Source organism: Silene latifolia, chromosome 11, assembly GCF_048544455.1.
Source record: "Silene latifolia isolate original U9 population chromosome 11, ASM4854445v1, whole genome shotgun sequence".
Classification (NCBI taxonomy): domain Eukaryota; kingdom Viridiplantae; phylum Streptophyta; class Magnoliopsida; order Caryophyllales; family Caryophyllaceae; genus Silene; species Silene latifolia.
In genome coordinates this window covers 40,256,497-40,274,051 of record NC_133536.1, presented here as the reverse complement: position 1 = coordinate 40,274,051, position 17,555 = coordinate 40,256,497, and the positions used below count along the sequence as shown (strand labels likewise).

Here is a 17,555-nt window from a genome sequence, read left to right as displayed (position 1 = left end):
CCAACTTGTGATCACTTAAGATAGCTACGCATAATATGTTAGGATTCTTAGATCTTAATCTAAGGTTTTGTGTTTGAAACACTTCCTTCTCTAAATTCCCATTTTAGAAAAGCGAATTTTTATTTGCCATTCTTCATTAAAATGAAATGCGGCAATTCCTAACACAATTTGTCTTGATCAACATCTTTATGTAAATCTTATGCATTTGTGTACTCTAAAGCTCTATTTCCCTTTAAAGAGACCCTCACTTTAAAGTAAATCTACTCATGAGCAACAATTTTCAGATTGTAATGCTTCGGCTCGTATGTAACAAGGTCATGATACTATCACTTTCACAAAGTAATATTTTTGAACAATAAGACATGTGGGATAAACTCCCACTGAACTATGCTCTCATACTATCTTCATAGATAATAGTTCAATACCAACTCCCACTCTATAATTCAATTACTTTCACAAAGTAACATTTCAACTATAAGAGATGTTTGTGACGATTCAATCTACTCCCACTCTATCTTTCAGAAATATATCAATATTCATGAGAGATAGCTTTGTGAGTCACAAACATATATATTTAACGGAGTATTAGGAGTTTATCTAGACTATGTATTAGCTTTCAATGGGCCATCCTAACATGGCAGCTAGATAATATACGAGTCTTATCCATGTCATCTGTTTAATAGACTCTCTATTCTATGTATCTCATGGTTGACCATCCAATTAGAATTACTTGTCCGTTTTGGATTGCAAATTCCCAAAATTGAGTTCATCAACTCAAACCGACTCATATTAGTTTGATCTTATGGGTAGTGACGCTAGGTCATAATCCATCTTTAATAAATCAAATTTATTACTTAGATCTTTGCCACTACGATTGGGTCGTAATGCTTAGAACTTTATTCAATTGGTTCTCTACGTCATTTTAGAAATTTCTCAAATCTCTCAAATGCTTCACCTTTTATTTGATCAAGTAAAATATACCCTTATCTACTTGAATCATTGGTAAAAGTGACGAAGTAGTCATAAATTCCCCTTGCGGTGATGCTCATTTGAACACATACATCGGCATGTATTAGTCTCAACAAATCACTTGCTTGTGTCCCTTTACCACTAAAGGAAGTACAAATTATATTGCAAAGGAGACAAGATTCGCATATTCCATATGATTGAAAATCAAATGGTCTAATAATTCTAGTCGACACTAGCATTTTAATGCGTTTCTCATTTACGTAACCTAATTGAAAAATCAAATGTACAAATCATTTGGATTACTTGTTATGAGTCTTTTGGTGCGTATTATGTAGATATCTTTACATGAGTTGGAACTGTCTAAAACTTGTGTATCATAAAGATAAGTGACATGGCTCACATCCACGTCTATTTTCAATAAAATACAATAATTGTCTTTGAGGACAAAATATAGATCATTTCATGTCTCACATGAATAATGTTTTAGACTAAGTGGGAACATAATAACAATTATGTAAATCATAACTCAAAGCTATTAGCAAAAACAAGTATATAAATTTCTCTTGAAGTGGCGGCTACCCGAGCTCCATTTCATTGTCGGAGATTCATATCACTCTTGTTTAGCTTTTCCTCATTTCCAAGTCCCACTTGGAGTAACAAGCCCAACTTTGATATCTTCTAAATACTTGGGGCAATTTATGCTTCCATTGTCCCATGACATTAAAATAATGATATTCATGGTAGGATTGAATACCCATCTTGGTTTTGTGGTAGTCTCACTATCAACTTCCAATTCACAATCGGATTTGGGTTTCTATACCTTTCTTTGCTTTTCCTTTATTAATACCAATACTCCTTTTATTTGCAAGGACACTCTTGCTAGAACTCTCACTTAATTTGATATTTCTCCTTGTTTCATCAAACAAAGATATCTTGGAATTTGTGAGATTCCCCTCATATAAACCTCTTACCTGAGAGGTAGGCATGAGTATGAGGTGTAGAAGTAGTAAAAAGACAAAGATTCCCATCTTCACCAATGCTAAAGCGTAGTACTCTAATCGGGTCGTTGATATACGAGAAGCATTTTTCATAGAATGATTGGAGCCAAGAATTAATGGTGATCGGTGTATGATTATTAGATGATATTGGAGTTGTCATTGCAATTGATAAAACAAATTTGACTACAAAATAGGAAATGAAGGAATTAATTATCATCTATCGTTTTAATAATACTCGTAAATTTAACTACAAGCATTGCATTTATATAGTGACCTCCACCCAACTACATAAATGATTCCGAGATCCAAATTCATATCAACTCGGGCACGGTGAGCCGATTCATCCCTTATTAATATAACTCGGTGGATTAACCTTTTAATCGATTCTACTTTTAGAACTCTCGGTCGATAAAAATTACTCTAATTCTCATCTTTAGCCCGGAACACATGCGACTACGGTCAACAATACTTCCGTTGAGCTCAATCCAAATTTCGATGTAATAACTTTTTACTACCCCACTTCGCCAACGTAACAAGGTTTGTATTACGGTGAAGCCGGATTAACTCCCTTGCGAAATTGGTACTTCATGGGTTTCTACTATTTGGTAAGGCTTTTTCTCAATTTTTAATATGTGAGAGGTCTTGTCAATTTATTATCTATCACGTTTTAAGTGAACTAAAGCGGTGAACTACGATAATCATAATTGACACGGTCGATGACTCGATATGAAATGCATGTGTTGTTATGGCGATTTGGCAATGCATGCAACATATTAAAAGAAATGCAAAGCAATAAATAAAATTCCTAGTATGGCCTTCCTAAAAATAGAAAATCAAATAATCTATTACATATTCGGAAACCAACTCCTTTGGTCCCTTGAATCTTCAAATGGCACGCCTCCCAAGACACCGTCTTTGTCGGATCACCTTTCCGAATGGCACCGTCTTTGAAGATGCTCCATAATTACAAATAATAATAAAAAATACAAAGCTATTCCTATTATACATTTGTAAAATGGAAAAACTAATGAAATAAAAATAAAAGTGATACGAGATCACATTAAATTACAACCGAATCAATATTCCCTTTCATTACGGGTAATATTGATTAAACTAAGGCCATACTAAGATTAAAATTACATAATTCAAAATTATATAAATAAAAGACATTCAACAATTGAAATATGCAGCATTATAATATGTACCTTCATGCCAAATGATGTGCCAAATCGCCCTATTTAACTTATGTCGTACATATAACCCGGTTTCATGGAAATGCGTGATAATAACCTTTTAAAATCACTAATTAACACTTAAATCACATCTAAGCTCAAGTTAATTATCCTAACACATTTTAGGACTCAAAAATCAGTCATCACTAAATTTTTGACAATAATTCAACTTGATTTAATTTTATGCTCATTTTTGACCTTAAAATCATTATTTATATGAAATAAATCCAAATTAAATCATAAAAGTTTCAAAATTTGAATTTTAAATTTTTGAACATTCTGGAATAAATCCATGACACTCATAATGTCAAAAACATGGTTAAAATTTTCGAATTAATTTTGAGAAAATATAGTTGCATTTTATCGGTTTTATCTCATAAAATACATAAAGTATCCGAAAATTAAACCAATAATTTTTACAACTTTAGATCTGATTAGTGGGATATTTATGCAACTTAAAATAATTTTCTCAAGCCATGCAATACGTTTTAGCTAATTTTTGCTAAAATAGTCACTATTTATGCCATTTTTACTCAAAAATCCATAAATCATGCTAAATAAGATATTTAAATCTAGAAATTTACATACTCTCTGTAAATCTTGCATGTGACAACATATTAAAATATCATGGCTTAATTCGAAATTTAACTAATTTTAACCATTTTACCTCTTTTAATCCATTTTTATCTCATAAAAATCATAAATCATGCAAAATTAATCAAATTAACTCGTCCTTTTACACACAACTTGTAAAATATGCATGTGAGGTCATATAAATTTTTCAAGGTCAGAAACGATATTTAACTATTTTTAGCATTTTAATTCCCATTCTAGTCATAAAAATGTAATAAAATGACCAAAAATCCTTAAAATGAGCAATAAATTTCCATGAATCATAAAAATGACCTAAAAACACTTTAGGACCAGAATATATTACATGCATGGTGATTTCGTGGCTTATACTCATAAATCACAAATTTTTAAGTTTTATATGTTAACATTTTAACTCGGAAAAACAATAACCGATTATGCATGCAACATCCTTATGCTCTGATACCACTTGTTAGGTTCATATACCTATTATTAGACTCCTCTAATAGAGAACTAATTAACTTGTTAATTATTTGTTCTTTAGATCTAGTGCATGCATAACAAAATGAAAGATTTATAAGAAAAACAATGTCCCTTACATTGAAAATTTCGGTTTTATGGGCACAAGTAAGGTCTCCTACCTTCACTTGTTCTTGAGCTATGATGAGTAATAGGATGATCCTCCAAGACCTCAAGTATAGAAGTCACTCCTCTTGATTGCACCCAAGATTATCCCTTATCCCCACTAAATAATATTTGCTAGATATTTGTTTAGTAGTTTACCTTAAAATTGATTACTAATACTCATATATTACACTAATAATATTAGTAATCTTTATGAACAAATTGAATCAAAACTCATATTTTGATAGAGAGAAAACTATGAACATGAGAGAGGTATTTACATGTTATCTTTTTATGGAGAGTAATGGAGTAAAAATAAGAACAAAATAAAATGTCCTCTTCCCCTCCTAGTGATTCCGGCCAAATGCTCTTATTTAGAGCATTTTGGTCTTCTCCAAAAATCACATGCATATTCTCTATTGTGTAGGTATAGGCTTAGCTACTTTAAAGTTGTGTCATAAGTTGTTGGAGCATCTTTCCAACAACTAAATGACAAAACTATAAAACTCATCCATCCTCTTATTTGGACGGTACATATGAGTCATTATGGTCCATTTTTGTCTTATAATATTTGTCCCACAAATGCTTATAAGTCTTATGTTTAATTATCTTAAATAATTAATTATTAATTTAATCATATAACAATTATGACACAAATTAATAAACATATATTCACTCAACTTATTGAGTAATATTTTATCATTATATCAACATATAATGGGTCCCATAATAGCTAGTTAGTTAAATTTACAACCTCTTGTAAATGTAAATAACTAATTACCTCTACCTCGAAACATTTATAAAACCTCAACATAATTTAGTGAATTAACATATTAATCCACTAAATATGATCTTATTTAATCACATTAACATAAGATACATATTTCCTCTCATTAAAAATAAATTGTTCATTTTTAAGGAATTAATCAACTTGTATCGACATACAATTAATTAACTTTATAGATAAGGGCATCATCCTTTAGGTGTGACCTTAAGGGATCAACTGACCACCACCGTCCCACGACAGTAACGTCAAACTCTAGCAAGCCAATCGTTACCGATTAATGTTGATCAGTTGACTATATAATTGAATCATCCCTTACGTATTCTTTATATGAGATTTAATAATGATATTTAAATCTTGTGATCGCACTATTGTTGAGGACACATTTCCCAACACCTTGTACCTATGCCATGTACCCTACTACATATCATGGTAATTAGGACCTCACAATCCTTCTTCCTCAGTCTAGTAGTTTGGATAGGCATGCCAAGATACTTAAATGGGAGAGACCCTTCCTTAAATCCAGAGATCCTCAAGATGTCAGATTTTATGCTTTCTTGCACTCCATTGAAATATGCATTAGACTTAGTTAAATTAAATTTCATTTACGCTAAAGCCACTACTTCAAGGAGCAGCATTACCAACGAACCTGACAAAAGAAAAATTGATCCTGAGTGAATTCGTTTATAATATTGAACGATATTGTGGGATAATATCGAGATATTTTTGATATTATTATGTAGTATTAGGTGTATAATATCTTAGCTAATTTTGTTAATTGTATATCTAGCTAGTTGCCTAGTTTCTAAGCTTTTTCTTGAGCCAGTAAATACTGTATAGTAGTATATATATGATGTAATTCTGAGAGCTTTGATCATCAATTAAGAATACAATTTTTAATCCTTCCCATATTACTTGTGTCTTTCATTTTTCATGACATCAGGGCATTGATCCTTTTGTTTCTTTTCATCAATTATCGAAATGACACAAGGAAAAGGAACCCTTATTAAATCTGATCAAAAATATGAGCACGTACCACCTTACTCACCATTGTACCTTCATCCGAGTGAAAACACAAACTTAACTTTAACCCAAATCATTTTCGATGGGGATAATTATGAGTTGTGGGCGGATGCTATACAAAACGGTCTCGAGGCTAAAAACAAACTAAGTTTCATTGAAGGAACCATAAAGAAACCGGTGATTCCGAGTGAAAACACAAACTTAACTTTAACCCAAATCATTTTCGATGGGGATAATTATGAGTTGTAGGCGGATGCTGTACGAAACGGTGTCGATGCTAAAAACAAACTTAGTTTCATCAAAGGAACCGTAAAGAAACCGGTGATTCTAGAAGAACAGGCAGAGACGCTTGAAGTCGTTGCTTGGCGACAATGCAACGCTATGGTTAAGGCGTGGTTGAGAAATATGATCACCCGAAACTCCATCCTAGTATAGCTTTTTATGGAACTGTGGTGGAGATCTGGAAAGAACCATGCGAGCGATATTTCACCGGAAATGCACCTAGGGTCCCTTAGCTTAAAAGCAACCTCAACCACTACAAGAATTCCTGTGAGTATAGGGTGTTGGGAATTAATTTCATGTTAAGTTATGGAGAGGTTTTGCGGTAATGAACGAAAAGAAATTGAAGGTCTAGTGTGAGTGTGTGTAATAATTGTGGATCGTGATTTATGAGTGTGGAGATGGTGCATGTATAGAGAATTATTTCGTTTTGGCGGTAATAGGGAACAATTGAAGTTTTGGTTAAGCTAAGGATTTTGTGGTATAGGTTAGGTGGTGTGCTGAATGAATTGAGGTACGAGAGCTATTTAAGTAAGAGAGCCTTAGATATAGGAATTGTGAGTGTTTAGATTATAGGCGGTCATCTTTGACATGTGATGGTAATGAGGATAGTGAGAACATATGGCCAAGGATTTAGTATTAGTGAGTTACGAAGACGTAACATTTGTCTTAAGAGGAGTAGGATGCGGCAAAGAGAGTTTGATGGTTGTAGATATTGTAGTAGATTTGGAAGTTTGAGTCTTAGTGAAGAATAAAGTATGGATTTGTACTGTGGTTGATATTGTTAAAAGGCCATGACCGTGCTTGTAGTAGTGGGATGTTTAGGAGTGTGAGAATATTTCGATATTGTTGACAGTTGGATGATGATGTTTATGAGTTCGATAGTGTTGACAGTTGGATGATGTTATTATGAGTGTGAGTAAACTTCGAGGACGAAGTTCCTTTTAAGGGTGGTAGAATGTAATATTCCGTTTGATGTTATGAGTGTCGTGATATTGGATTTTTTAGTGGATAATAGGTAGTGAGACGAAGCTAGCGACGTTGGTGGATGGTATTTGGAAGTGTATGGAGTTAGTGTCGATAGACTATAGTGTGGTGGATACGATATCGTGAGACATGTTGTAGAGGTAAGCATAGTTGGTGGAGTTGGTGTTAAGAGTTCTTGTTTGATAGTTGGGGTTTCGTTTTGAGTTCCTAGTCGCGTTGTTGTGTCTGGGTCGAGTTAGTATGTTTATTTTGAGTATGGGTTGAACTTTGGGGACGAAGTTATTTTTAAGGAGGGAAGACTGTAATACTACGGTTTTCTATGTCTATGGGTACTCTATCGAGTGGGGCTTACTCTATCGAGTAAGTAGCTTTTTACGCAAAACAGTAGTCTGCCTGTAGGGTACTCGATCGAGTAATTTGGGGACTCGATCGAGTAAGGGTCACTCGATCGAGTAAGTCACTTACTCGATCGAGTAAGTGTGTTTTACGGGGTTGTTTTGACGGGTTTTGCTAATAACGCGAGATTAATATAAAAGGTTTCCGTCATTTTCTTTACTCACTTTTTCACCTTTCTAAACCTTTCAAAAGAAAAAGAAGTTACGTAGTTCTCTCTCGTCTTGTTGTTGGCAAATTCCCAAGGCTATGTTCGTCGGATCATCTCATTCTTTACGTCGTTGTGATCATCGTGTCAAGGTAATTTCCTTGTATAATTTTTATAACGTTTCGTTGGGTTTCTTTAAAACCCTAATTGGGTGATTTTGGGGGTTTCGGGTGGTTTGTATGTATGTGGTAGTAATTGTATGTATGTATGTTATAGGATGAGGTTTCGTAAAGGAAAGATTCTGATTAGCTGCGAAGACCATCTGTGGTATTGCATTTTAGGTAGGGTTTCCATACTCAGTATTTGTTACATGGCTTTGTTGGTGTTGATGTTGTTAATGTTGTAGTTGCTGAGTAATTATCGTATTGGATTCTGATTTGGTGATTGTTGGTAGAGTATTGTGATTATCGTATAACTATCTGTGATATTCGGGGTGCGTCTCTGGCTGAGTGGAGTCACTTGCGGGAGTGGCTTCACGCCCTTGATTCGCCTTCTGTGGAACCCGCCACAGAAGGGATGTGCACATTAATGGACTTGGGTTTATCGCTCGGATAAGATGAGCGGGGCTTAGGTGGGAACGGCTGCGGTCCCCCACTGGCGGTGAGGAGTACTTGTTGCGATGGGTACTCTGGCAGAACTGCACACTTCAGTGTGTAGTCAGATATGTGGAGATAGGGTGGCGTTATGGTGATTGAGATGTGTTGATTGAGTTGTTTATAGTATGGTTTCATTGCAACTGTTGATTTTGTGTAATTAGTACTGACCCCGTTTAAATGTTTTAAACAATGTGGTGATCCATTCGGGAGTGGTGAGCAGGTATTGAGCAGGTATGATTGATGCGCATGGGATAGCTGGGGTTGAGTCTTCACGAGCTGTTTTAGAAGTCATCCGCTGTGTCGAACGTTGGTCTTTAGCTAGTTGGTTTAACAGTTGAGACCCATTGTATTTTTTTTTTATCAGTTTCGATTTTGGTTGTATCGTTTTAAACTTTATTATTATTAAAGTACATTTCGTTATTGTCTATTTGATTATCATTGTCTCGGGTAACCGAGATGGTAGCATTCTCATGCCTTAAGTGGTCCTGGTAAGGCACTTGGAGTATGAGGTGTAACTGTAACACCCCCATACTCCAAGTGCCTTACCAGGACCATCCAGGTATGAAGATGTTACCATCTCGGTTCCCCAAGGCAATGATAATCATAAGATAATAACGAAACAACATTTAAATAGAAATAAAACAAGTACAATAAGGGTCAAAAATGTTATAGATAGAGAGAGAGCGTGCGATATTAGAACGATAAACCCTAAACCCTAAAACTTACAAAAAAATCAATCAAAAATCCTTAATTTTTCCTCTAAAAATTCCAAAAATATGTCGATTAATTGTTCAGATGTTGAACAATTCCCTCCTCTAGTCTCTTCTGTATCGAAACAAGCTTTAAGTTCCAAAAATTATGTGCTAGAAATCCCAGTGGGTGCTGTTGTTGGAGGGCTTAGTGCGGATGACGTGCAGAAGACTAAGAACGTGAATGAAATAGTTGGTGTGCAACCTTATGATCTGGATTCCATTCAGGAGGAGCAGGAATGGCAGGTTCAGAAGAAGCGTAAGGGCAAATCACCATTAACCGTGATTGAAGAGGAGCCTTTGGATTTGCTGCGGTTCACTGCTGAGGACGTAAAGGATGAACTAGAGTATTGGCAAAATTCTGTGTTTTGCTTCATTCTAGGGGCTAATCCTCCTGTCGAGGTGGTGGACGGCTTCATCAAGCGAATCTGGGGGCATCTTCCAATTGACAAGGTATCTTTCCTCCCCAATGGGGTGTTCCTTGTTAGGTTTAATACGAAAGCTGCGAAAGATCGTGTCTTGCAGCAAGGACATTACTTATTTGACAATAAACCTTTGATTGTACGCCCCTAGAGTCCTGATGTTGAACTAAACAAAGATGATGTTAAGGAGGTTCCAGTTTGGGTCAGACTTGAACATTTACCTTTGAAATTTTGGGGGAAATGTTTACCTAGAATTGCTGGTTTGTTGGGTAAGTTTGTTCAAATGGATGTGGCTACTAAGGACAAGACTAGGTTAGGGTTTGCTAGGGTGATGCTAGAAGTTCCCTTTGGTAAACCCCTCCCTGGGTCTGTGAAATTTATGGATGAAGATGGTGTGGTGGTCACCATTAAAGTTGTGTGGGAATGGAAACCTACCCTTTGCAAACACTGTAAGGTAGTGGGTCATGAATCTGAGAAGTGTAGGAAAGTAAAACCTAGCCAGCCTCAGCAGAATAAGAATGTTAAGGAGGTTCAGAAGCAATGGAGGCCAAAGGTCCCACAGGGGCGTCCAAATGCTCCTGTGGTGGTGCATGTCTCTACTGTTTCTCCTACTGAGACTGGTCTGGTTACACCTCTGGAAAAACCCAACCAATTTCAAGTGTCCTGGGAAAGGAATGGGAAATATCATGTTGTCAATACTCCAGCTAAAAAGATCATAAGGTTTAGTAGGCAGGAGCTGATTGATAAGGGGCAGAGTTCAGGAAAGTTTGGCAAGGATACTTTCCTTGAATCACTGAATACTGCTACTCCTGTTACTGGAATTGGTGTGGTGTGTTTAAATGGTAGTGCATTACCTCCCTCTGGGGGTAATGTATAATTTTGGATTTTGGAACATCAGGGGATTGAATAGCCCATCTAAGCAAAACAATATCAAATGGTTCCTGCATCAGCATCAGATTGGGTTATTTGGTCTCCTTGAAACAAAGGTTAAACTTTTGTCTCTAAATAATGTAAGGAATAAGTTGTGTGCTTCTTGGAGTTTGTCTACTAATTCTTCTTATCATAAAGGTGGTAGAATATGGGTGTTGTGGAATCCTTCTATGTTTAGTGTTAATTTTCTTGATTATAGTTCTCAGGCTATTCATATGGAGGTTAAAGACTTAGGCACTGGTTATTCTTTTTTTTGTACCATGATATATGCTTTCAATGATGTGACTGAAAGGAAGGCATTATGGGAGGATTTAGGTGCTTATAATATAAGTTTAAAGGGTCCTTGGGTCATTTGTGGGGATTTTAACACTGTTCTGGTCCCTTCTGAAAGATTAGGTGGTAATTCTACTTTTGAAGAGATGGATGATTTCCAGAGGTGTGTTGCTGATTGTGGGGTTACTGACTGCTCTGCCATTGGATCTTACTACACTTGGTCCAATAAGCAGGAGCCCTCTTCAAGAGTGTTTAGTAGGCTGGATAGAATGCTAGTGAACTCTTCTTGGCTACAGGATAATGCCTCAGCTTATGCTCATTTCTATCCTGAAGGTACTTTTGACCATACTCCCTGTGTGGTGCAAACTATTGGGGATTTTGATAAACCAAGGAGGAGCTTTAAATACTATAATATGTGGAGTAAGGCTGCTGATTTTAAGAACTGTGTTAGTCAAGTCTGGCATAAGGATTGGGGTGGCTCCCATATGTTTAATCTGGTCAAGAAATTGAAAAGCCTTAAATGGCCCCTTAAGCAGCTCAATAAGGATAATTTTGATGATGTAGTTAATAACACTGCTAGAGCTAGGATGAACCTTGAGTTTATCCAATTAAAACTTAGGGATGATCCTCTGAATGCTCAGTTAATTGAACAAGAATTGGAAGCTAGTGGCAGTGTTCGATATTTGGAGCAAGCCTATCATGAGTTTTTACTGCAAAAATCTAAAGCCACCTGGGTTGACAAAGGAGATGACAATACTAGGTATTTTCATAGCATCATTAAAGGCAGGCAAGTTCAAAATAAAGTTATCAAAATTGAGGATTCCTATGGGCATGTGTGAGAGGAGCCTCCAAAGATTCAGGATGCTTTCCTGGATTTTTATGTTAAGCTTCTAGGGACCTCTGAGGATGTGTTAAAGCTAAGTGAACATGTTATCAGAATGGGGAAGGTGTGTTCTTCTGATCATAGGGTGTTACTTATGTCTCCAGTTTCTGATGATGAAATTAAGAAGGCCATGTTTTCTATTCCTGGGCATAAAGCTGCTGGGCCTGATGGGTACTCAAGTGCCTTCTTTAAGGATGCTTGGGATGTTGTGAGGGGGTCTGTGTGTAAGGCTATTCAAGATTTCTTCCACTCTGGTAAGATGCTTAAGCAACTCAATCATACCCTCATCACCCTCATTCCTAAGTGTGCAATGCCTCAAAATGTGACTCAGTTTAGACCTATTTCTTGTTGCAATGTGGTTTATAAGTGCATTTCTAAACTGCTTTGTAATAGACTTGCTGAGGTGTTGCCTGATATTATTAGTGATAACCAAGGGGGTTTCATCAAAGGTAGGAGTATTGTAGAAAATATTCTTATCTGTCAGGATATTGTGAGGTTATATAATAGGAAGTCAGTCTCTCCTAGGTTTCTCATGAAGGTTGACTTGAAGAAAGCTTATGATTCAGTCAATTGGGATTTCTTAGAAGGGATGTTGGCTGCCTTGGATTTTCCTGAGCCTTTTGTTGCCTTGGTTATGGAGTGTGTTAGGACTGCCAGTTATTCCTTGGTTCTTAATGGAAATTCCTTTGGGTTTTTCAAGGGTCAGAAGGGGCTCAGGCAAGGTGATCCCTTGTCCCCTCTCCTTTTTACAATCTCTATGGAATACCTGAGTAGAGTTCTTTCTTATGTTACTGAAAATATGGGCTTCAAGTATCATCCCCTTTGCAGTAAACTTAAGCTCTCTCATTTAATGTTTGTTGATGACCTCCTCTTATTCAGTAAGGGTGATACAGCCTCTATTATGGTTCTTTTTAGAGCCTTTGCCACTTTCTCCAGGGCATCTGGTTTGCAGATGAGTCCATCCAAAACTAATGCCTATTTCAATGGTGTGCCTGGGGGGGGTTAAAGCTGATATTTTGCAGATAGCAGGGTTCCAAGAAGGATGTTTGCCTTTTAAGTATTTGGGAATTCCTATTACTGCTGGTAGAATGACCAGAGTTCAGTGTTAAGTGTTGATTGAAAAGCTCACTGCTAGGATTACTAGTTTTGGCACTAGACACCTCTCTTATTCTGGTAGGTTGGTCTTGATAAACTCAGTCCTCACTTCTTTGTATTCTTATTGGATGAATATTTTTATCATTCCCAAAGGAGTATTATGTAGACTGAACTCCATTTGCAGAAACTTCCTCTGGGATGGGACCATTGATCATATCAGAGTCCCTCCTGTTAGTTGGGAGAAAATTTGTTCACCAAAGAATGAAGGTGGGCTAGGCATTAGAGATAGTTTTGTGTGGAATACTGCTGCTATTGGTAAGCTAGTGTGGTGGGTCTATTTTAATCCAGATAAGCTGTGGGTTAAATGGGTTAGCCAGATTTATTTAAAGGGACAAGCTTGGCCTGATTATCAACCCAGTGGAGATCTGATCTGGGGGTGGAAATCTGTTAGTAGGGTTAGAGACAAGATGAGCCAGGGCTATGTTTAGGGGCAGTGGGTGTTGGATACTAAGGGGTACACCTTGAAGAGTGGTTATGAGCTGTTACGTGTGAAGTTTCAGCCTGTGGTTTGGCATAAGGCTATCTGGAACTGGTGGTGTGTGCCAAAACATAGGTTTATTTGTTGGATGATGGTCAGGAATGCTATGCAGGTTAAAAGCAAGCTGTTTCAGCTTGGTATTAGCCCTGATGATCTTTGCCTGCTTTGTGGAGGTACTACTGAGACACATGTGCATCTGTTTGAGCAATGTGTCTATAGTAGGAGTGTTCTGCAGGGAATGGCTACGTTGTGTCAGATTAATATCCCATCTGTGAATATTTTGCAGTGGGTATGGAATCAGAAATGGGACAAAGCTAGAAAAGGGATTGTGCTGTGTGCTTTCATGGCCTGTTATTATCATATCTGGATGATGAGGAACAGGGCTCGGGTGGAGTTACATTTACCCCGACCGGCTGTTGCTCTCCATCAGGCTAAGTGTAGTGCAAAAATGAGAATTAATGTGCTCAGTAGTCAGTTAGATCTTTGTACTAGATCATGGTTAGAGAGCATTGATTTATGTAAATAAGGGTTTGTCCCTATTTGAAATTGTTACTATGTAAAATTGTTAGGTTGTAAAACCTTTGTTTGTGCTTAATGGAAACTTACATTTCACCAAAAAAAACATTTAAATAGTATAAGTTTAGTGAATAAGATACAATCCAAAACCAAATACCAAAATACGATTACATGTTCTCAAAACGAACTGTCTACTCAACTAAATGAAATGTCTAATAACTACTCAGGCTACAGCGGAAGACTCTATCATCTGAAAGTGGCACATCCCAGCTATCCCATCTAACTCGACTCATACCTGCTCAACAACTGCTCACCATTCCCGAATGGATCACCACAGTTTTTAAAACAATAAACGGGGTCAGTACTAATCACACAATTTATATAATCCAACAACACAGTAATCAACACAGCTCAAACATCACAGATATACTCCGAACTCCATCACCAACTCCACAATACTGACTACACACTAAAGTGTGTAGCCCTGCCAGAGTGCCCATCGCAACAGGTCACTCCACGCCGCCAGTGGGGGACCGCAGCCGTTCCCACCTAATCCCCGCTCATCTCCGTCGAGCGATAAACCCAAATCCATTAATGCGCACATCTCTTCTGTGGCGGGTTCCATAGAAGGCGAATAATGGGCGTGAAGCCACTCCCGTAAGTGACTCCACTAAGCCAGGGACGCGCCCCGAAGAACACAGACAGATACAAACAATCACAACTACTAAACATCAATCAACCAACAACCGTCACAGTACTCGTATGATAACAATCAACAATCACAAATCACCACCAACACATTATGGGACTAATACTGAGTAGGGAAACCCTACCTGGAAAGCAACACAGTCAGACGATCTCAACAGCTGTTATCAAAAGGCCTCTTCTACGAATCCTCCTCCTAACATATAATCATACAATTACTACCAATCAAGAAACACAACAAAACCCCCAAATCCCCAAATTAGGGTTTAACTAACTTTAACGAAATACCATAAAAACAGTACGTAGATCTTACCCTCGACGCAAGGATCACAAAGGTGTAAAGAACGATGAATTCCGACCTTCCAAGCTCCGGGATTTGCCAATAATGCGATTGATGCGAAGAACGTAGATTGTTTTCTCTTTTGAAAGTAATTAGGTTTGTAAAAGTGTATTAAGAAAGTGGCGGAAGTGTTTATATATTAAATCGCATTATTAACAAAACCCGACAAATCATCCCCCCGTAAACCGGCTACTCGATCGAGTAACTGACATACTCGATCGAGTGCCGCCTACTCGATCGAGTATCAAGGCTACTCGATCGAGTACCCAACAGGTCAGAAACTGTTTTAAATCGTAAAACACCCTTACTCGACAGAGTAAGGCCCACTCGATAGAGTACCCAGAGGCTCATAAAACCGTAGTATTACAGTCTTCCCTCCTTAAAAAGAACTTCGTCCTCGAAGTTCAAACCACAACAAAACAAAGACACACACTACTACACTCCCGACTCAACAACCAAAACAAAACTCAACATAAAGCATGTTACTAACCCAAACTCAACCCGACTTAACCACAACAAACATACCGACACAACATAAAAAGGTATAAAAGCTCTTAAAACTATTCGCGATCATCTCCTACCCCCCTAAGAGAAACAAGGTTATGTCCCCGTAACCATACATACCTGATCAAAAAGGAAAGGGTAACGCTCTCTCATGGCCTCCTCTACCTCCCATGTAGCTTCCTCAGACTCGTGGTTAGACCAAAGGATCTTAAGCAAAACTGTCTCACTACTCCTAGTCTTCCTAACCTTCCGGTCAAGAATTTGCTTAGGCACCTCAAGATATGACAAGGAGTCATCTAGCTCTAAGCTCTCTGCCTCTAACACATGTGACGGATCACTCACATACTTCCGCAGCTGAGATACATGAAACACATTATGCACCCTCTCTAATGCAGCTGGCAAAGCCAAACGATATGCAACCTCTCCAACCCGCTCTAAGATCTCATAAGGCCCTATGAACTTCTGACTCAGCTTGCCTTTCTTCCCAAATCTCATAACCCCACGCATAGGAGACACTTTCAGAAGAACCTTGTCCCCAACCTGAAACTCTATATCCCGGCGATGTAGATTTGCACAACTCTTTTGCCTATCCTGAGCCGCTCTCATCCTTTCCCTGATCATCTTAATCTGCTCAACCATCTCATGTACCATCTCTGGTCCTAGAACCACTGCCTCAGCACGACTCCTACATCTCCTCCCATATAAAGCCTCGAACGGTGCCATACCAATACTAGTGTGATAGCTGTTGTTGTAAGAAAACTCTATCAAATCCAACCTCTGTTCCCAGCTACCACCAAAGTCCATCACACAAGCTCGTAACATATCCTCAAGAGTCTTGATCGTTCTCTCAGTCTGACCGTCTGTCGCGGGATGAAATGCTGTACTCATCTTCAAAGTTGTTCCTAAAGATTCTTGCAACTCCTTCCAAAATTTTGAGATAAATCTCGCATCTCTGTCAGATACTATGTCCTTAGGGACTCCATGTAACTTTAGCACATTCTTCCGATAAGCCATAGCTAATTGTGCCTTAGTCCATGTATCTTTCATTGGCACAAAGTGAGCTGACTTGGTCAGTCGATCCACTATTACCCATATCATGTTGTTACCCTGTTGACTCTTCGGAAAACCCACGATAAAATCCATGGAAATGGATTCCCACTTCCACTCAGGTACCTCCAAAGACTGAATCTTACCTTGTGGTCGTCGCTGTTCCCCTTTAACTCTCTAGCATGTCAAACAACGGGCCACAAACTCAGCTATTTCTTTCTTCATCCCAGGCCACCAGAACGTGTTCTTTAAATCCTTGTACAGCTTGTCACCACCTGGATGTACTGAATACGGTGTACAATGTGCCTCTGTCATAATTGTCTTTTTCAGCTCCTCGTCATTAGGGACACACCACCTACCATCAAACCTTAGACTACCATCTGTATGAATAGAGAACCGAGACACTATCCCTTTCTCTACTCCAGCTCTCCACTCTACCATCTTAGGATCCAACGCCTGTTTATCTCGAATATCATCATAAAGATCAGGCTGCACTGTCAAATCTCCCATGGCATCCCATCTCTGCATCATATGTATCCCAAACCTCCCCACCTCATCTCTCAACCTCATCAAAGATAAAGCTGTACACAAAAAATGTACACTCTTCCTACTCAAAGCATCTGCAACAACATTGGCTTTCCCTTCATGGTAGATAATATCCATGTCATAATCGCCAACCAGCTCCATCCACCTCCTCTGTCTCATGTTCAACTCCTTTTGAGTGAAGATGTACTTGAGACTCTTGTGATCAGAAAATACCTTAAAGGTCGCCCCATAAAAGTAATGTCTCCAAATCTTGAGAGCAAACACCACAACACCCAACTCTAGATCGTGTGTAGGATAGTTCTCCTCATAAGGCTTCAATTGCC

The 17,555-nt window shown here is 37.9% G+C and overlaps 1 protein-coding gene and 1 long non-coding RNA gene across 2 annotated transcripts; one reads left to right on the top strand and one right to left on the bottom strand.

Annotated features, from left to right (window-relative positions):
- Nucleotides 1-1,343: 1,343 nt before the first annotated feature.
- Nucleotides 1,344-4,768, bottom strand: LOC141611552 (uncharacterized). The gene is made up of 2 exons (XR_012528644.1): nucleotides 4,390-4,768; nucleotides 1,344-1,940 (listed from the first exon to the last, which is right to left on the bottom strand). It is a non-coding gene; the product is annotated as an uncharacterized LOC141611552 (long non-coding RNA).
- A 4,692-nt stretch (nucleotides 4,769-9,460) lies between these two features.
- Nucleotides 9,461-11,897, top strand: LOC141613276 (uncharacterized). Its single transcript, XM_074432012.1, has 3 exons — nucleotides 9,461-9,886; nucleotides 10,007-10,684; nucleotides 10,806-11,897. The coding sequence occupies exons 1-3, from the start codon at nucleotides 9,461-9,463 to the stop codon at nucleotides 11,895-11,897; spliced, it is 2,196 nt and encodes a 731-aa protein (XP_074288113.1).
- Nucleotides 11,898-17,555: the final 5,658 nt, after the last annotated feature.